Source organism: Neurospora hispaniola (assembly GCF_033458365.1).
Source record: "Neurospora hispaniola strain FGSC 10403 chromosome Unknown B0T23scaffold_3, whole genome shotgun sequence".
Taxonomy (NCBI): domain Eukaryota; kingdom Fungi; phylum Ascomycota; class Sordariomycetes; order Sordariales; family Sordariaceae; genus Neurospora; species Neurospora hispaniola.
In genome coordinates this window covers 668620-689864 of record NW_026944408.1, presented here as the reverse complement: position 1 = coordinate 689864, position 21245 = coordinate 668620, and the positions used below count along the sequence as shown (strand labels likewise).

Below are 21245 nucleotides of genomic sequence, written 5' to 3'. Positions count from 1 at the left end.
TTCGATTATTGAAGAGGAGGATTGATGGCAATGGTAGTATTAGTAGGGGAAGTTTCTATTTAGAGACTAGCATCTATTTTGATTTTATCGATTTTGAATTATAGTGAGTTTAAGGGTATATTTACTAGTAGAATGTAGGCGGGAGGGAGCGGGAAGTAGGTTAGACCCTAGATTTCTATATTTTATTTTTTTAATATATTTTTTCTATATTGAAATAAAATTACTTAAAAAAATTATATATATATAAAAATTATATAGTTTTAATCGCTAAGTGAAGCCGAATCAATATTTTATATTTATATTAATTTTGAGGTAGGTTTATAGGAAATATAAGAATTATAAATATTTTCGAGATTTTTTAGTTCGGTAGGGAGGCGGGAATTAAAACTATATTAAGGCTGATTAATATAATAAATATTACTAGAAATTTTGAAATTAGATATTAGAATTGAGTTTTTGAAAAAGATAGATTTTTTATATATTCTAGCACTCTGGGGGGTGTCACGGCACTAGTAGTCGTAACCGAGGCACGGGCTGCCGGGCATAGTCGTGTATGCGGTAACCCGACCCACCGGGCCGGTGTATAGGGTACTGGGGCTCTAGGTCAAAACCCTAGACCCCGCGTACCTCTTTATACGTTTCTTTTCTTTTCTTTTTTATTTTATAATTCTACAATAGACCTAGAATTAACGTATTAGTTTGCCTCTCGTAACTACGTCGCTCGTAATAATTATAAAATTAATTTATATATTTTCTAGGGAGGAAATTAAATATCCTATTATATTCAACTTTCTAAATAATCGTATCGTATTACTAATAACTTCGGTTAAAAATAATAGTATATACCCCTAAAGAAAAGGTAGGCTAAGCCCCGCTAAAGAAGTAGGCAAATTAAAGCTCGCTAAAGAAGTAAGGATAGTAATTTACCTCGTAATTAATATCTAAAGTAATTACTATAGTAAATATTTAAATAAGTAAGGTTTAAAAGTAGGTTGTAAGGGTTTAGAAAGATAAAATTACTATAGAATAAGTTATTTTTAATATCGATAATATACTTATTACCTTAGAATCGGTAGTAGAGTAGGATAATACTTTTCATTATCGATTACTAAATATTATTACTATTAAGGATAAATAGGACGTTTAATTACATACCCTCGATATATCTAACCTCAATAATAAGGAGGCCCTAAATAATATTAATAAAACTATTATATTTTTTAATTAAGAAATTACCGTTAAAATAATTAATATATATTATACTTTTAAGAAAGAAGATTTATATACATTCCTATATATGAAGATTAACGTAATTATAAAGTATTATTCGAAAAAGGGTGAGGGTCCCGCTTTTACTTTTAAACCCTTTATTAAGGCTAGTAAGGATTATTAGTCTTATTATTTCAAACGCAATAAATCGTACATCGGCCCCTTCCTTATCAATTTTACTATTTTTAAAAATATTTATAAAGGCGATAAGGCCGGAATAGAAGTTATATTTTAAAAAATTAAATTGCGTACAATTTTGGCGGAGGCTGCCTTAATTTAATAGTAGAGCTACTAAATTATTATTATTAATTTAAATACTAATTTAAGTAAAATGTACGAATATACTTTAAGTTTCTTTAATTATTAGAAGGTAATTGAGGAGGAAATTTTTAAATTTAAAAATAAAATTACTATACTTAAGAATGCTATTGCCAATTACAACCTAATTACCCCTCCTTAGGGCGATATCGAAGAATTGGACCGATTATAATATAAGAATATAGCCCTACGTAAAAAGAATTAAGAATTCTAGGAGGAAGTTATATTCAGTATCGTTAAATTGAATACTACGATAAATAATTAAATCCGAATTGAGAATAAATATTTAAACGGGGTAAATAATAATAATATTCCTACAATTATTAATAAGAATTATAATGGTAATTCTCGTTCTAACTATCAAAATCCGCCCAATAATTAAAGTAACAATAGTAATTAAATCCCCGAACGAAGAACTCCTACCCCGCTAGAAGGCTATTATAATTACTTTAAATTATTAATCGAAATAAATAAAATTTAGGATAATCTATTTTAAATTTAGTATAAACTAAGTAAAATACAAAATACTTTAACTACCATTACTATTTAGGCTAAAAAATTAGGAACCGAAGTCGCTTTAAAGGAAAGTGAAATTATTAATTGAAATATAATAATCGCCCATTTTACTAAAGAGAATATAGATTTTCAGAAAGTTGAAAAGAAAATTACTATCGATCCTATCTTACAGAACGTAACCCCCTAGAATTTAGTTTAATACTAGTATAAATAAATTAAGGATTCGGATAATAATTTTAGGTACGATTGCGAAAATACTCCCGCTACAAATATTTTAATTGGTAATTCCGGCCGGCTTTTGGTAAAGGAGAAGGATCCTCCGTATTTCTATAATAAGAAGGATAAGAATATGGTCTCCTTCGATATTTAGTATTATTATATTTAGAATAAACTAAAGTTGAACGCCAATTATTTTACTAATAATAAGGCTAAGAAGATATATATTGAGAATTATATTGCGGGTAAGGCTGCTTAAAACTTGGAACCCTATTTTAGAAATAAACCCTACTATATTAGGATATCCTAAGAGTTATTAAATTATTTAAAGAATAAATATTATAATTATAACCGAAAGGAAAAGGTTATTTTCGAATTTAACGAACTATAATTCCGGATAAACTAAGATTTTTAGGAATTCTATAATACCTTCATCTATTTAATTAGTAAATATAATAGACCGGCCGATATTTGAAAATAAGAGTTCAATTAGAAGTTTCCTACGGATATTTAAAATACCCTACTATTTAACTATAATAAAAATATAATCGATTTCATCGCCTTCGTTTATATAGCTAAGAAAATAATAGGAAATAATTAATACTTATAAAAATCTAAATAGAAGGATAAAGGTAAGGATAAAGACGGTAAGGATAAAGGCTTATTATCTTCGTTTTCCTTAAATTTTTTTAATAAAGTTAAAGGTTTATTTTTTTCATTCGTAATTAAAGGCTTAAACGGAAATCACCATCCCTCCGAAATATTAAGGGACGAAGTTTATAAATTTTTGGAGGAAAATAAGTATTTTATTTATAAATAAACGGGTTATTATTTCCAGGATTATCCGAATAAATATAATAATTTTAATCGTATTAATGAATTTATTAAATAGTTCGCCCGTAAAGAAGCCGAAAAGGATACGACGGAAGGAAAATAATTATTTTAGGAATCGTAAATTCCTTCCTAAGGAATAAATTAATTAGTACTTATTCTAAGGATCTAAAAGAAGTGACTACTATAGAAGTAATAGAAATAAAAATGGAAAAGGATTTTCTAAAAGATTATTTTAGTAGAAAGGTATTATTAATTTACTATATTATAATATATAATAGTAAATTATTATTTATATTTAACACACTTATTAACTCGGGAGCAAATGGAAATATCTTTATAAGCCGAAAATTCGCTAATCGCCTTACTAACCTACCTATCGAATAATTTTACGGTTTTAAACCCTATACGGTAGGAGGATACGACGGCCGATATAGTAAAAATATTAATTTATACTTTCGAGGTACTCTATAAATTTAAAATTGAATTTTTCCGGACGAAGTAATAATAATTATAAATTTAGGATACAACTTTATTTTCAGTAAGTATTAAATATAATAATATTAGGTTCTAATAAATATTTATAATTAACGTCTTATTTTCCTAGAGATTAAGGAAAAGGAATTAATAATTAAAAAGGTAGAAGCGGTTAAAGTTAAAATATTAATAGAAATTAATCATTGTATTATAGAATTAAAATAATAATAAATACTAGCGGAGGAAATTAAATAGAAGATACTTAAAACCTTAGGTCGGCTTATAGAATTATTTTAAGAACCGGCGGTCCGATTAAAGAGATAAGGAGAAAATAAAGATTTAATTAAAATAGAATATAAATTCTACAATTAGCAGGCGCCTATCGAAGAGGAACCCTTCCCTATAAGGTACGAATATATTACTATATTAGATAAGGAGTAGGAATAGGACCCTTATTAGGGTAAGGATTTATAAGGCTAATACTAATTAAAGTATAAAAGGATTAATTAGTATAAATACTATAATAACCTCGCTATTATTAAAGTAGAAGCTTTTCTTAAATTCGCTGAGCGCAAATATATAAGAATAATTAATCTTTATAAATTGGATTGTTTTATTAAGGATTAGTAAAGGAAAGATTAATTGTTCGGAGAGGACGAGGAGGAGCTTAAGGAAAGGGCGAAATAGGAGGTATTAATTTATACTTATTAATATTTTAATATTTTTAGTAAAAAGTAGTCGGATATACTCCCTATCTATTATTTAAGCAATTATAAAATTAAAATTGAAGAAAGTATTCGACTAGAGGATTTAGGGTATAATCTATTATATAAAATAATAATTAATGAGTTAAAAGTTTGCTGAAAGTATATTAATAAAATATTAACGAAAGGTTTTATTAAAAGTAATTTAGTACCCTAGGCGGCGCCGATTCTTTTTATACTTAAGGTTAATAGTAGTTTATATTTCTGCATCAATTACTAGAAATTTAATATTATTACTAAGAAGGATTAATATTCCTTACCGCTAATTAAAAAAATTATTACTCGGATTAGTTAAATAAGAATTTTTACGAAGATCGATATTTGTTAAACCTTCTATTATATTTATATATATTTAAATAATGAAAAGTTAATAATTTTCTATATTAAATATAGAATTTACAAGTATAAAGTATTACTATTCGGATTGATTAATAGACCCTCTACCTTTTAATAGTATATTAATAATATTTTAATAGGCTATTTAGATAATTTCTATAGTGCCTATATCGACGATATCCTTATTTTCTTTAATAACTTGGAGGAATATAAAATATACGTTAAGAAGGTTTTAGTCCGCCTAGAAACTACTGGATTTTAAATTGATTTTGATAAGTGTAAATTCTATATTAAGAAAACGAAATTCCTTAGTTTTATTATCGGTAAAGACGGAGTAGTTATAGATCTTTAGAAAATCGCTATTGTTAAAGATTAGAAGGTCCCTATGAATGTGCGAGGTGTGTAATCTTTTCTCGGTTTCTATAATTTCTATTATAAATTCAGGGGGGATAGCTCAGTTGGGAAGATCTGAGCTTGGCCCCCTTTCGGTTTTATCCGAAAGGTCGTGGGTTCGAATCCCGCTCCCCCCCCTCTTTTATCCGGTTTTTCGGCCAGATCGGATAAAAGATCTTCCCCGTTATCGCTCTACTAAACGCTCTTAAAAGAAGAGTATTTATAGTGAAATTAAATATAGGGGCCCACCCTAGTCTAAAACCCTAGGTGTACGTAACTAGGCATGTGTTAAAAATCTCATCCCAATCGAAGATGCGCCGGCCTCCCCCGCTCCGCTAATAGGGTTTAAGAATTAGAACCCTACCTCCGAAATCCATTCCAGAGCCACGGTTCTACTTGGATAGAACCCATCTAGTCCTACGATATTAGACTAATCAACATTATTTTATTAAAAAATTCTAATTAATTAAAAAACGAAAGATTTCGATTAAAAAAAGTAAGACCCTACTTCCCTACCCCTACCCTAAAGATAGGATAAAAGAAGAATACCCGCTTCCGGAATAAAGAGAAATACTACTAAAGCGTTAGGTAGGGAAGTGGGGCTTTAAGGAACCGACTAATTAGAAGCCGCGAAGTCTACCGGGACTAAAAAGAGATAACGTACCGAGAAAAGAGACGAAAGAAGCAACTAAGGCTCCCCGGGCCCCCTACGGTGAGGTGGGACGAAGGGTTCGGGTTAGGGTTAGGGTTGGATATAGAGAAGTTGAGGGTTTTCATCCGGATTTCAATAACACGGTTTTTCCCTTAGACTACGAACGAAGCAGTACCGCATACCCCCCTGGGTAGACTAATATAGCTAGTTAGCGTGTATAAGACCAATATATATTATAAATTCGTAAAGGATTATAGCCGAGTAGTAAAGTTATTAATAGTTTTGATAAAGAAGGGCGAGGAGTATAATTGGAATTAAGATTATTAAAATGCTTTTGAAGAATTTAAGTAGCAATTATTAAATATATTTATTTTAGCCTATTTTAAATATAATTATCTTATTTAAATTGAAACGGATATTTCCGATAGTATAGTCGCCGGCGTCCTTTTATAGGAAGTAGGAGGAGATTGGAAGTTAATAGCCTTCTTTTTAGAAACTATATATAGGGTAGAATATAATTATTCTATTTATAATAAGGAATTAATAGCCGTTATCTACGTCCTATAATATTAGAGGGTGGAATTCGTAGGTTTATAAATACTATTCTTAATTATTATTAATTATAAAATTTTAAAATACTTTAATATTAAAAGGTTATTCAATTTCTATTAAATAAAATAAGTAAAATTCTTAACTTAATATTACTTTATTATTTCGTACCGGCCTAGGAAGGATAATAGCGCCGCTAATATATTTTTAAGGAAATCCGAAGATTTAAAGACTTAAAAGGCTAAATAGGAAATTTATTATATAATATATATTTTTAGGACCCTAAAGGACGGATTAATATTTCAATCCAACTAAAACCTATTATTAGTAGTAGCTACTATTAATATAAGAGTATTACCGGTTATTATAACTATTAATATATAAATTATAAAGGTAGACCCGGATATAGAAAGGGAAGTAGCTATAATAGATAATAACTATTTAGAAGGATATATTTTAATAAATCGCTTATTCTTCAAAAATAAAATAAATATTAAATTCGAAATTTATTAAAATATAACTCACTGGGGGGAAAATAAATACCAATTCGTTATATACAATAAAATCCTAACCCAATATAATAAACTAATCGTACCCCTAGGAATATTGAGGGCCTAAATTATATACGAACTATATACGAAGATTATAACCGTCTACCTTAGCCGAAATAAAATAAAATATTTAATCGTTATTTAATATTAATAACTAAGAATAATAGGAAATATAGACTAGTATATAGTAAATTATATAATATATTATACTTCGAAAATTCCTTATAATAAGACCCCGGGCGAATTATACCTACTATTACTAATAGAGAGAACTTAGTAATTCTTAGTAATAGATTTTAAATTTATGTTAAAGGATTATTAAGGATTTAATAATATATTAGTAATAGTAGATTGCTTAAGTAAAACTATATAGACGATATTATATTATATTAGCGTAATTGTAAGAGATGTAGCCCGAATATATTATAAAGGTTTATATTATATATATAGTTTGCCTAGAGAAATAGTATCGGATTGTAGTCTATAATTTATAACCGATTTTATAAATAAATTCGCTAAAATATTAAATATTAAATAGAAATTAGCCTTAGCAGGCTATAATTAGACGGCCAATTAAACAGAAATTATAAACGAATACTTCGATTAGAAATTATACCCTTTTATAAATTATTTTTAAAATAATTGGTCCGACGCGATTTTAGTAATAGATGCTATATAGATAGGTATACTATACGATAGTTTTAGTAGAATATAACTTTACGAAGTCTTAAGGGGATTCCCTATATTAAATACTTTAAATTAAAAAACGTATTCCGATTTAATTAAAATAATAGTAAGGGAATAATTTAATTATAGAGAGGTTCAAAAAATAATTAAAAGAATATAGAACTATATAAGTAAAATAAGAGAATTTATTTTTATTACTTAAGAACGTATAATAAAATAGGCTAATTAATATTATTAGGTCTCCGATTTTAATATAGAGAATAAAATTGTAATTATTAAAAGAGGAGAATTATTAGACTAATTTAATTATAAATTAGATTTTTTAATTATTAGTTAATAATTTATTATTAAAGAATAATACAATTATTCCTATTATTTAGAGGTCCTAGAGGGCTGGCGAAGCTCGGATATCTTTTATACGGATTATTTTCGGCGATATTCTAATAATTTATTATTTAGATAACGTATTAAATAATTAAAAAGATAATACGTAGGGGATAATATTAAATAGGAGGTTGAAGAGATTTTGGTATTACGAATATATTGAAGTCGGTTATAATACCGAGCGAATTAGCACGGTTATAACCCTAACCTAAAATATTATAATATATACAATTTTAAAAATTTACTAACGCTCCTCCGGGATTTCTATTATAAATATAGAGATTAACCGGGACCTCCTAAACAATTCGATATATAATTGTAAGTAGTAGAGATGGATAATTTTAATCCGGATTACAATGATAATAATATAGTAGAATAGAAGGGAGTACGGGTAATAAGGCGTTATATTAGGGCGAGGAGGTGATTTTTAATTGAGGGAGGTAGAATTATTAGGCGGTTAATTTAAGTAAGGTTATAGGGTAGGTTGTTTAATATATTGTAGTAGATAGTTAGTATAGTTAGTAATAGCGCGGGGGCCTAAATTTAATTAATTAATTAGAAGCCCGAAGATACCCCCCCTCTATTTGGAAAGCGATTATATTTGAGCTAAAGTAATAACGATTTTTTTGTATAGTTTTAATTGGAGGAGACGGGAAAGGACCTACTTTGTATATATAATAGTTTTTTAGTATATTTTTGTACGATTCGGGACGAGTCTTTTTTCTACCGGGGGGTGATATTACGGTATTGGTAGTTGTAACCGAGGTACGGGCTGCCGGACACAGTCGTGCACGCGGCAACCCGACCCACCGGGCCGGTGTATAGGGTACCGGGGCTCTAGGTCAAAACCCCAGACCCTGTGCACCTCTTTGTACGTTTCCTTTCTTTTCTTCTTTATTTTGTGATTCTATAATAGACCTAGAATTAACGTGTTAGCTTGCCTCTCGTGACCACGTCGCTCGTGACAGGGGGTAATTTAATAATTTGAATTTATAATTCGATATATATAATTCTATTGGATTTAAACGATTTAAAGGGTAATCTATATAATTAATATTAAATTACCCTATTTGCTTATAAATTCCTATATTGTAAATTAACCCCCTTCTCCCCCCCCCCCTCTTCCCTTTACTACTAAATTAACCCTCCTTAATTAAATTTACTATTCTATATTTCTCCCCTCCTTCTCAATTTATTATAATAATTAATTTATATCCTTCTAATAATACGGTTGTAATGTTATATTATATATCCCTTTATTCTTTTAAGTAATTTAATAGCGGTAAAATCTACCCTTCTCTCCTTATTGCGCTTAAGATTGACTATATTAAATAGTTTACTCTCTATTGCGATTACGTTATTAAGATTTACCCTTTTATTCGTTATAATATTGAAATAGTTATTAAGAGTATTATTATACTCTACTAATTAGTTTAATATTACTACGGTAATAAAAATAATTTTAATTTATATATTTATATTAAACCTGGGCGAATAATAGTAAATTCTAAACGTCCCCTTTAACTGACCGATTACCTTCTTAATAATAATACGAATTTATGTATAACGAAGGTTATAAAGTTCTTATATATTAATAGGACGGAGCCCCGCTCTCTTACTCTCCTTAAAGTAATATTAAATATTATAATATAGTACGAATAGTCAGTTATTATAATTATAACCCGCATCGGCGAGGTAATACCAGCTTTAAAAGATATAAAAATTATAAACTCCCTATTGTATAAAAGTACTATTAAGTATTCTTATATTATTAACAGAGCCCTCCTAACTAGGAGTATATATTTAATTCAACCGTCAAAATTATATACAATTAATATATTAATAGAATACAATCTTTTATAATTATATTACGGTTTAGCCTTACTAGTACGGGGTCGTACTTTAAAGTATGACTTATCGAATACGCTTAATACTTTACGAAAGTAGGGAAATAATTTCGGATTATTTTTAATAATATAGGCAGTCTACAGTTAAAGTAATCGGATTTTGTAATTACCTAAGGTAATATAGGTATTGAGAACCTTATAAAATACCTTATTATATTAGTAAGTAGGAGGCTATATCTAAATTTGAAACCTCTATTAATTAATTTATTAATAATATTAAAATTATAATTAAATAAGAAGGAAATAAACTAGAATATAATACTTTACCTAATTATAAATAAGAATATTAATAATTTCTCTTAAATAATTATATACTTCGACGAATATAATCTAGTATAATAACGAAATTATTTATATAATATATAGAAAGTCCGGGGCCCTATACGGATTAAATCTCTGAATTAGCCTTTATAATTATTCAAAAGCTCCTTTGTTACAAAGAGACTATACTATCCACACAAATTTATAGGAATTAGTAGCTTCTATAGAATAAGAAGGCTTGTTAGAAATATAGTAATTAGGACTACAATTTAGCGGTGTACTAGCTATTAATATCGACGAACTTTTAAAGTAGTAGATTGTATTATAATAGATTAGTATAGCGTTGAGGAGTATATATTAATAAGGTATTGTTAGTGAAAAGTAGGGATTTTTAAATATTGGAAGCTATTTTTAGAGGTTTGGAGGTCTGGAAATGAATTTTAGTAAATCTAGCGATTTGCACATATTTAATTGGTGGGATGGGGGTTGTAGGTCAAAACATTTACTGGAACTGATTTTGCGGGCATTTACTAGCAAATTAGTTACTGGTAGTTGCAGATCACAATTAGTAAATCCGGTCAGTAACGTTTACTAAAACCATTTACTAAGTTACCGAACACGCCCTTAGGGGACTAACCATCACTAAGTATACAAGTAACCGCTGGACGCGACCGTCACCGTGAGGTCTGTCGTTGGCGGGGTACCTGGCTAGGTAGAAGGGGTGGGTCATGGCTGATAACATACGTACCTACCTACCTAGATAACCGATAAGCTCCCTGATCCAGCCCGCTTCAGGGCTGTTGACATGCTCTAATTCTGCACTTGTACACTACTTGTAGACTATTGTAGTCTAGGACTTTCCGGCCTCCAGAAACCCGGCTCACTCCCGGGCTGACTCCACATCGCCGATCCGGACTCGAGCCGAATATGATCCCGTCGCCCAAGCCGCGATTGTGTCTCTTTGGCGATCTCGACTTATGCCAAGAGCCCGTGTGCCTCCAAATGCCTGCCGTCGATCTTTGCCAGTCTGGAGTGAGCAGTTCTTTACTACGCAGTATGTGTCGGTCACTACGGTATATAAACGTCTCCATACCCTCCTTACCCCTAGACCTCCCTTCCAGCATGAATTCTAGCTCGGGTGTACTCAAGTGCGCTATCTTGCCGTCTACTGAAGCCTGATCAAGAAACTTTGCCGGTAGGACGAAACGCAATGCTTTGTACTGTGTATTATTGCCGAGTGATGTCTATCTTGAACCTCAACTTGCACAGAGCCAGGAACCCAACGACTCGCGAAAGCCACTCGAACCGCAACGTCGATTACCGGTCACTACCATGAAAATCCGATCTCCACTCCTTAGATCAGTCCTAGGCCCAGTGGAGGTCAACCTCTCTGCCTTCCAACCAGTTCTCCATCTCACCATACATGCGCTTCCACAGTCCCTTGTCGTGCGGCGTAGGAAGGTTCACGTCGATCTCGTATCCCAGCTTGGCTTGCGCCATCGCAAGGTGCCGATATCCCTCCGGATACGTGCTCAGCTCGGACTTGTCCCACTTGGGTACAGTCTGGCCATCGACTGGCACTACCTTGTCCTTCTCATAGAACAGCTTGACATACTTGGCCTTCCACTCTTGGGTAGCCGCCTGCTTTTCGCAAAAGAAGATGAAACGGCAGTCGCAGTCGACATCATAGGCCACGTCGCCCTCGTTGAAGCGATGGGTGATGGTTGCCTTCATCTTTCCAATAGCCCGGGTACGGCTGTCGCCGAGCTCGGCCAGAGTGCCGCATTCGCGGTGCATGATGAAGACGCCGTTCTTCTTGCCCTCCTTGGAGACTTCAATGAATTTGTCAACCGGCAAGTCGCTGCTCCAGGCTATGAGTTTGATAGGTTAGCAAAATGACCTAACCTGCCAGGTAACCTCGTGAGCTGGCTAAGGTACGTACTAGTCCACACACAGGCATCATCCGTGAAGAGGGAGCGGTAGTTCATCCACTCCGACGCGTCGCGATACACAGGCCAGCCCTTGCAGAGCTCCGTAACGGCATAGCGGTCAAGTACGTCTTGAGATGATCCGTTGACGTGAGACCAGGTTCTGGTATGAGGATCCGCCGGTGAAGTCATGATTGCTGGAGAAGCTGTTGGGGAAGGAAGGGTGGAAAGATTGCTGGGTTGAATTCGAGAGCTGTAAGTTTGGTAGGTGCTCTTGACGACCTCTCTGTTCTTGTCTGAAAGCAACTGAAAAAATTGCAAATTCTGATGCGAGGAGTAGTTCCTTCTTATACCCAAGAAGACTTCCACTGCACTCGAGTATCCATCATGCCTGCATCTTTTCCAATCTCCGCCCATACATCCTCGCCACTAATCTTTCATCTCCCTCGTACCGAGTCGTGAGCGGTGAACTGATGAGACGGAAGGAGCGATGGAGGCTATTTCGTTTGGTTTATCGAGCAACGGGCTCCTACACCGAGACCTGTAAGCTGCCTAGCTTGATTGATGGAGGTTGTTGACTATCATGGCAATAACATTGGACAAAATGGCGGGCAAGTGAAGCCTCAACCGCTTAGCTACCTTCCCATCAGCTAGGAACTGAGGTTGGCAGCCGCAAAGGCCCAGTCACGTTACTGGTGTTGGAGGATCTTTCCTGCAGGACGGGATCGTGGAGTTCGTACAAAGCGGAAGTCATGGGCCTGGAGGAACATAGGCGAGGTGCATCCACATTATCTGGTTTGACAGCTCCAAGCAAACACGGTGTGCTGCGCTCAACCCAGTCATCCGCTTGGACCCGCCGTGCCTCTTTGAGTCCTCCGCCCCGAGGTCTAGGTCCGAAACCCGCATTAGAGCAACACACATTGGCATATCATGTCTTGGGAATAATGCGGGCATGAGAGATTGCGGTTCGTTGCTTCTGCCTGTCAACAAATCGTTCCATTTACCACACAAGTTTGCCCTTTCGGGACTCGACGAGCCGTTGCGCAACTACTACCGGCTGTCGGCATGGTCCAAGTATCCTGCCAATGCCTTGATATAATCCCGGAGGGAAGGCTACTCCTAGATTGTACTGGTCACTTTGTCGGGCAAGAGTCTCGGCGTCGAGTACGTGTTGTTGTCAGGGAAGATCATGGCCTTTCCAATCTCGAGATGACAGTCCAGGCTTCCTTCCTTATTGCAGGTGGCCGATTTTCACTCCGATCTCCGGAGCCAACCACCTCACTATTTATCCTTGAAGCTGAAGTAGTGTTGATGATGAAAGGGAAACAAAAGGAAACGGATCATCTGGTTTGACAATGATGGCTTATTGATATTTCAGTTCTTGACCCACCCGTAGTCATAGGCAGGTATAAGCGCCGGTGTTGCCCATGAAAGTTTCACTGTTAGAAGACTAGGTAGATGATGAAGCTGATTAAAACGAGCTCAGGACCGAGCTCTGTCCGGTTTGATATCTACGCAGCCGAGAGTGGAATGTGTTCCTGTACCTTTGCGCTGGTCAGAAATTGCAACTTGAATGTCTCTCATGGTTAAATGATACAAAATACGTAGAAGTACCTCCTCCATCTTGGGCTGACAGTAATCTGTGGGGGGATATCGACAAAAAATGCTCCATTCTCTGAGCTACGAATGAAAGCTACCTCTATGTCTCTTGCACACTCGAAACCGGATCACTGGCCCAGATTCAGCCGGTCAGCCCTTCTGCCCTGCCCACGCTGCCCACCCCCTCCTTTGCCCGAGTTAGCCTTCTCCTGTGTATTCACTCGCGCTTTTGGGCATAAAAAGCCTTCACTTGTGGTACGCGTGAATGCTCGTGTCCTTGAGTTTCTGGCGAAGATTGGCCGTATATGTCGTCATCTCTTCTTGCGACCACCCCAGGATTCAGCCAAATGTGAACTGAATGATGCCCTGAAAGTCTGAAGACACTTCAGCATAGGCGTACAGTCCAACATCCTCTTGCTTCGGATCTTATGGCCAAGGGAAGACTGGTATCTTGAATCACGAATTAGTATAATGCACTGCTGTTTGGCTTTTGGGACTAAATGTACTTACTTTGAATTCTTGTACCTTCCAATGCACAAACCCAGCCTTTTTCAAGCCGTTTTTAAGAAGAAAGTTATTCCCCGAAACTGACTGGGTTAATCCGATCCAGCCTCCCCGGACAGCTTTCCATACTGCTCTAATGCAGACCCAGTAACGACGGTCCCGTCATCACAGCCCACGGTAGCCGTGATGTCAACGTGTTCAATCCAGCCTCCCGGCTTGCATGCCCTGTACACTTGTTTATATAAAGCACCACAGTCAGGGATAACAATATCAAAAATCGGATATAGATGTAGTCGGAATAGTCGGGCTTGAAGGTCCATAGAGGTACCTCTATATTGGTGCGCCCGTTATTTCGAATTCAGGTGGGCACCAGATAGGCTGGATGGGCGAAATCGTGGTACCGATGGCCTTACCTTCGGAAAATCCATCGATGAATTGCCAGTACCCCCGAACCAGTACCGAATCAATCGCATATTTGATGCCCTTTTCGATGGGCGCTAGATACCATCTTCCGAGCATGACCTCGGCGATTCCCCCTGTCCAGATTGATGTCAACAAATCGCAAGAAGTTTGGTTTTCTCTCACGATTTTGTTCAAACAAGCGTCCTGCTCCGTGCCTCTTCTTCGATCAATGGTCAGTCAGCAGATTATCGCCGACGTTGGGGTTTGGTTTTCTGATGGTTCCCCCCTTGACGTGACATTCGAGCCCTTGACATGGCAAGAAGATGCGGTCGCTTGAGCTGCTACAAGATATTGGTTCGAGAGCGCTGATGTAGGTGCACATTTCCGTAGCTGCACTGGTCACAGTCTAGAAGTCAACTCGGCTGTTTCACAAACCAATCACGATCGAATCAAATTACAATGTTCCTGCATTCTCGTGAACACCCATTCTTCTTTCCAAGTGCGCTTCAACAGTAAATGGTCCAGCTGCCGATTAAAACACACGGAGAACTGAGGCTTCGCAAAATGTAGAGTGCAATGCCTTGATACAACCATTCATCGGCGTGTGGAAGCAGGTGTTCGACTATCTGCTCAGCCTGCCCTTCAAGGCGTCAATCTAGATCTAATTCCTGATTACCACTCTCATGCGAAGTGCTGCGACTCCGGAGACTGAAGCAGAAACATGGTGGAAACCGTGCAAGTTTTGTGCTGCCGCCTGGACGGAGAACTATCACGTCTCAAATGGATACAATGTTCCAGCCTGCCAGTCCCCATTGAGGCAACCTCACACCACAGCTTCCTTTTGGTGGAGGCCACAAACAAAATTGTTTCCGCACGAGAATCGGCAGGATTAGAAGTCCGAGTGGCCTTGGAAAAGTTGCTGTGTTGCGCATACGATGGTACTTGCATGCGCACACCCGTAGACGTCCGCTTTGAACTAAAACCCAGTTGTGTTTCCAGTAATGTCTGCCGTCACGATGTTATTCCATGACACAAGATGGGACGTGTCAAGATGAGTATCTCTCATGAAGGCTTTTCTCCATGCCATATTGATACCTGCACAGACTGGAACTGACTTGCCGAGTTACATGCATGCCCTGGGCTGTCTGCGTGATAAGCGAGACAAAGGTCGATCGATACACTGGCTTGTACGGAGGCAGTACATTCAGTATGATTACTGTGCCTTATTGGACATGCACGGCAACCACTCTGACCCGAACAATGATTACATTGTCACCACCTCCGACATCACCACTCCACTTTACCGTCACAAGGCTCGTGACCCAACAATTGCTCTCCGATGCGACTTGACCAAGCACAATCGGTAGTACGGACTTTCTTGGTTTTGGTTCCGATGAATAAAGCCACCCAGAATGCCTCCACGTGCAGGTCACCCAGCGTTCTATCACGTCCAGTTGTGGCAGAGCGCGGATGAGCAATGTGCGGAGTGGCTGACATGGGAGCGTGGGGTAACGGTGGTTGAAGTCAAACTACGCCTCACGTTAGGAGACCAAAGACACAGCCGAGGGCAAACATGAGATATGCTCAATGTCTGGGCCAATGTCGCTCGCAGGCCTCGACTCATAGAAACGGGGACGCGCGCGTACAGAGAGGCACGCACATGTTTGTCTGTTGGTCGTTGGTCGTTTTCAGCCAGCCTATCAGCCCCCAAGCATGGGGTTTGCGCCATCGTCGTCCTGTCTTTTTGACCATCACCTCGAACAGCTGAGTTCACATGCCGTTGTTTCTGCCTGAATCGCGCCCTGTTTCGGTTGTGAAGCCGTGTTCTACTCCGGTTGTTGCCTCCAGATAGGCAGGCTACGAGGTCATTTATGTCAGGTTCGTATCACCAAGACACTTTCCAAACGCTGAAATACTGTTGTTGTCGGTCCAAAAAAGAAGGCACATGTGTCGACCATCCAGGGTCCCGACTGACCCGAGCCCGAACCATCCTGCCACCCATCACTCGGCACACTCGGCGCACTCGGCGTACTCCCAGTGGCCATTGACGGACCAGACATGGAAAATCCTGCCCACGTATTCAGCCTACCTACACAATGGGCTTTTGTGGTCAAGTACGCGCATTGTCCATCGACGAAGCCGATATCGCAGTTCTATGATCCATCGATATAATCCCATTCAAGCCGACCTTCGACTGACCTTTCCGACAGTGGTTTGCCCCAGTTTAGTCACCCATACGCAATGCTGACTGGGGTTTGGACTGCGAGGGTGTCTAGAGAGGCCCAGTTCATTGCAAACCGCCATGTGATCCGATGGGAAAGAAATGACCGTCGCCGTCGGTGATCACCGGTCTCAAGTGGTGAGGAGTGATGCAAGGATGGGTCCAAATTCGCGCCAGGACGAGATGAAACCCGCGATTGAATTCGACCGTCTTCAGTGAGGCGTCGAGCATGCAAGTTCATTCACCTGCGGGCCACCCACCCGCTTCAAACTTGGACCTACTGCTTTAGCGCAAAGATCATCTTCTTGCCCGTGACGGTTTCGGAGTTGGGGAGACGGGAAGCACCGGCGGTTTGCGACACCAACGCCGATGCTATACAGATTGACCGAAGGCTCCGCGAATGACCTCAGTCACGCATGGCCCGTGCACCCTGTTATGCACTCTCTCAGGTTATGCCTGCTGGTGGCATGACGGAGACTCCCACACACAGATCGACGGCTAGTCTTTGCCTCACCTTCCGAGTGGGAATTCGATGCTTTTATCAGTTTTTCTTTTCAATTCGCTTTTCAAACCGACTGCTTTCATCTCGAGGGCCGCAATTGGGCATGAATGCGAGGGTGCTGCTAGGCGCTTCAGCTGGAAGTAGGGGACATGCTTTCGGGCAGTTGCTACTGACAGCCCGCCATATTGAATACTTTCATGACAGGTTTCAACGAGATGTTCAGTCAGAGGTCACCTCAATGGTATCATGGCAGCATCCGTCACCACGGGCGAGACCAGGTCGGAGGGCCTACTCTTCACATTCTTACTGGTGATAGATTTACGACCTTGGAGCAGGGTGCTTTCGCCCCCAAGCCATTGCACGTATGCCTACAGACAAAAAAAAGCCATGTTTTCGGAGTCAACTGTGGTCTCGAAGTTTCCTCAAATGATAGCAAAGATGCAGGGCATATGCTCGGCTTTGAAGGCCCTCATCAGTCAAGGCCGTCGTAGCGGATATGGTGCTTGGACCTGATGCTGTCGTGTTTGACCGGAAATGGCTTCTCGAATTGACCAGAGCCCGCGGGGCAAGAATTTCCTGTTACATCAGATGTATTAGGAAGGACACTTGCAATCAAGCGAAATGGCGATGGTTTGGAGGTCGTGTTATGTAGCCAGGACCCCAGGAAGTCCTCAATCAAAGAGGACAACCAGCCCAATACCACAGAGGTGGGCGGTAAGCCTGCGCCAACGATATTTCAATCGAATACGATCTGTAAAGGATAAATAATGGGTGTGACCTGTCTATCCCCTTCCACAGATAAACAGTGCAGTACGGGAAAGTGGTGTCTATCAAATCCATGCTTTCAGGCCCGCCACTTTCGAAACATCTCTCCCTCAAAGCAGTGGCCCGCCGAAAGAGTTGCAAACAGATTATTAGCATATACAAGCCCTGCTAGGTCATATCGAGACGTGACGGCAAGAGGGCATTACACGAAACAAAGAGTTTGCGCTCATCACGGGCACGACGGAAGCGGCAAACATCTAGCTTTGAGATCGAGATCACCAAAAGACCAAAGAGAAACCCGAGCAGGCATGGGGAGGCGAAACCGACGAAGACGATGACAAGGCTCCGCCGGGAGGTTATACAAGCCACGTGACTGATGTGACTTTATGAGGTCCAGTCGAGAAAGCAGTTGCCTTTCATTGCCGAATGAAGTTTTAAAGTGTGATAAAAAAAGGGGCGTATTGATGAGGATGGGATGTTGATGTTACGCAGTGCAGAGCGCGGCGGCACATACCTGCTGCCTATGCAACAGCAATCCGGCGACGCATTTTGCCAGCATTTGCCAGCAATACTAGGCATTGTTAGTGCTGGGTAGTTGAGTTGGTTGCTGGGGAACAAGGGACTGACTGGAACGCGGCGTCAAAGGGAAGTGGAAAAAAGAGAGACCAGCACTAGCTCGAGAGCGAATCAATTGCCAATTGTCACAGGGCACTCCGGCGGGCGATAGCGACACCACTGCAATGTCTGGCTGGTCGACGGCTGTCCACCATCCCCCTACTTGTAGTGTAGAAGTACCCTTCCCCGGGTCCACCCTGCCGTGCCCGTCCGCGTCACTTGACGATGGGGCGCGCGCGGGTGCGCGAGTGGACGCTCCATTCATTTTGAGATTTCGCGAGAGAGGCCATCCACCCATGCAGCCATGCAACTTGCATTTGCAGCGCCCGGCTCTTGGTTGCAACTTGCTCGGCTGCTTCTTGTTGTTTGGAGTTGAATTCCCATTACGCCCACTGCAACAGTTGGCTGAATCGACCGGCCGTGACAATAACGAAAAAAAAAGACGTTGTGTTGTGAGAAAACGGGGTTCGAAATACCACCCCCAGTGTGACATGACATGATACATCCCAATCCAATCAAACTAACCGCAGCTTGCTTGTTGTTGTTGTCTGGCGTGTCTCACTGGCAGCTCGCCTGGGAGAAAAGCGGCTGACCACCTTGGGCCACTTCCACATTGCTGCAAATGCTATCGAAAGCGAGAAACGAAGACGGACCCGCGACAAAATTTAACAATCTTTTGTCACACTGTACGGGCTCAAGGGAAGGAAGGGGTGGAATGGGCGCTTGCCTTTCCATGTCTTTTTCTGTCTCTGGCTTTGTCCACAAAGGCAGGCGCCTGAGTATCTAAGGCGAGCAAATTGAAAAAGTCATGATCTTGTTATTAAATGAATCAGTACGTGTCGCAGCCAAGATGAGGACGGACATCATAAGGTATGCAGCATATCCCATCCGTCGTGCCCATCCATCCATCCATCCACCCCTTCATCAGCAGAAGCAGAGCACAAGGAAAATTATACAACACCAGACGGATACGGATGTGATATCCTACTGGGTTGGTTACTCATCATATTTGGCTCCAACACCACAAGAAACGCTAACCAGGCTGAGAAGGAGGGCCACGGACCGCCTCAGTCATTGTCTCGTTGGCGTTTGATAGCTGGGCAAAATGTACCGCCCAAGCCGTTCCATCCGCAGTCAATTGTCCCTCATGTTCTTGTCCGAGTTCGGTTGCCAACATGCAATTCCTGTCGTTGTAGTCTTTTTGACCATGCCCCCATGCCGGTTACAATGTCGTCTCGTTTCGAACTATAGAAATGGAATTGGATTCCACCCTTTATCTTGCCAATAATCTGTGCACCAGGCCAAGGAAAAGTGGTCTTCGCCGCTTCATGCTCATTATCATCTTGCTTGGTATGTGTATGAAATGGGAAATCCTACCTCGCTTTGAAAAGCAATCAGGACCGATGATGGCCGACTGACTGCCTGCTTGCGACTAACACAAAACGGATATTGCTCACAAAACCCAGGTCAAGGTTCCCCGGGTGTGCATGCCCCGGAACCTCCATGTACTGGGGATCCAGTTCATCAAGTACTTTGGTGTATTGAACGACTTCGCTTGTCGACTTTTGAAGCTTAATGGTCCCATACAAACCAGACACTAGTAACGCCGGATCCTGGAAAGGGTGGAGAGGCTGGCAAGCTGGCAGAGCTGGAAAAGAAGGCTGGAGGTAGCAATTCCGCAACACGCAGACCTTTTTTTTTTTTTTTTTTTTTTTTTTTTTTTTTTTTTTTTTAATTTTTTATTGTATGGCGTCGCTCAACATCGTAGGATCTGCATGACACCGAGAATGAAGGCCACTTCCTTTCATTCACGCGGGCTGACGACATATGATGATGCTGCTTTGAAGCACCAATTGTCCCAGGCAGTCGCCGACCAACATTATTATCCGATTCGACTCCGACTCCTACCCACCCCAAGCGCAAGCGATGCGACAAAGTGGGTGTATACCCCTCCCTCACCATACATCGAGAGTGCTGATTGCAGCAAGATTTCAAAGACCAAACCAAGTCGGGGGGTACAGGCAATAAAGAAACTTTGATCCAGCCGCGGCACCTATCTGGACCTACTACGGTAAAAGGCAATTGATTCTCCAGCTACTATTGATTTTTATCATTTTAAACGAGAATCACGTGCAGTATGAAGCTCCAAAAGACATGGTTTGCAAGCATGGCAAACCCAAGGCTTCTGGAACTGCGCGTACTCGTCGTGCCTAGAAAGTCCGAGACGGCTGAGAACCCAAGTTGTGGCATTCAAATTCCAAAGCGCCGACAGGATGGATATTTCGAGACAAGGCTCCGCAACTTCAAGGTACGAAAAGTTTGTTGCTCATCCGTCCTTCGGATTCGTAAACCCGCGTTGGTGATGGAAAGTGGTTCCATTCGCTTTCTTGTTCGATCCGGCGATTTTCTGATGGTGCAGATGCGTGCACCATGTACGTAGTATGCTATGCGCGTACAGGATCGGGTTAACACCAGCAGAAGAAGACGGTGGAGTTGTTGATTCTGAACGGCGTTAATCCTTGAGCTGTGTCCCCAATCCCAACCACCACTCTCTTTTGTCCCCATTCGGACCAGGTCGGTAGGCAGATCGAGAACCGA

At 39.4% G+C, this 21245-nt stretch overlaps 4 protein-coding genes and 1 pseudogene across 5 annotated transcripts; 3 read left to right on the top strand and 2 right to left on the bottom strand.

Moving 5' to 3' along the window:
- Positions 1-5170: 5170 nt before the first annotated feature.
- B0T23DRAFT_t158 lies at positions 5171-5257 on the top strand (annotated as a pseudogene). The gene has a single exon. The product of its transcript is annotated as a tRNA-OTHER (tRNA).
- Positions 5258-11476: 6219 nt separating this feature from the next.
- Positions 11477-12231, bottom strand: B0T23DRAFT_312892 (uncharacterized protein; the record flags this gene model as incomplete). Its single annotated transcript, XM_062834713.1, has 2 exons — positions 11477-11982; positions 12054-12231. 2 exons carry the CDS (start codon positions 12229-12231, stop codon positions 11477-11479), a joined length of 684 nt encoding a protein of 227 aa, XP_062693705.1.
- Positions 12232-13977: 1746 nt separating this feature from the next.
- B0T23DRAFT_403280 (uncharacterized protein) lies at positions 13978-14661 on the bottom strand (the record flags this gene model as incomplete). Its single annotated transcript, XM_062838766.1, has 4 exons — positions 13978-14063; positions 14180-14184; positions 14260-14367; positions 14588-14661. The coding sequence occupies 4 exons, from the start codon at positions 14659-14661 to the stop codon at positions 13978-13980; spliced, it is 273 nt and encodes a 90-aa protein (XP_062693704.1).
- Positions 14662-15123: 462 nt separating this feature from the next.
- On the top strand, positions 15124-15627 carry B0T23DRAFT_376187 (uncharacterized protein). Its single transcript, XM_062836938.1, has one exon. The coding sequence runs from the start codon at positions 15266-15268 to the stop codon at positions 15572-15574; it is 309 nt and encodes a 102-aa protein (XP_062693703.1). The 5' UTR covers positions 15124-15265; the 3' UTR covers positions 15575-15627.
- A 1240-nt stretch (positions 15628-16867) lies between these two features.
- On the top strand, positions 16868-17267 carry B0T23DRAFT_403279 (uncharacterized protein; the record flags this gene model as incomplete). Its single annotated transcript, XM_062838765.1, has 3 exons — positions 16868-16980; positions 17055-17115; positions 17157-17267. The coding sequence occupies 3 exons, from the start codon at positions 16868-16870 to the stop codon at positions 17265-17267; spliced, it is 285 nt and encodes a 94-aa protein (XP_062693702.1).
- Positions 17268-21245: the final 3978 nt, after the last annotated feature.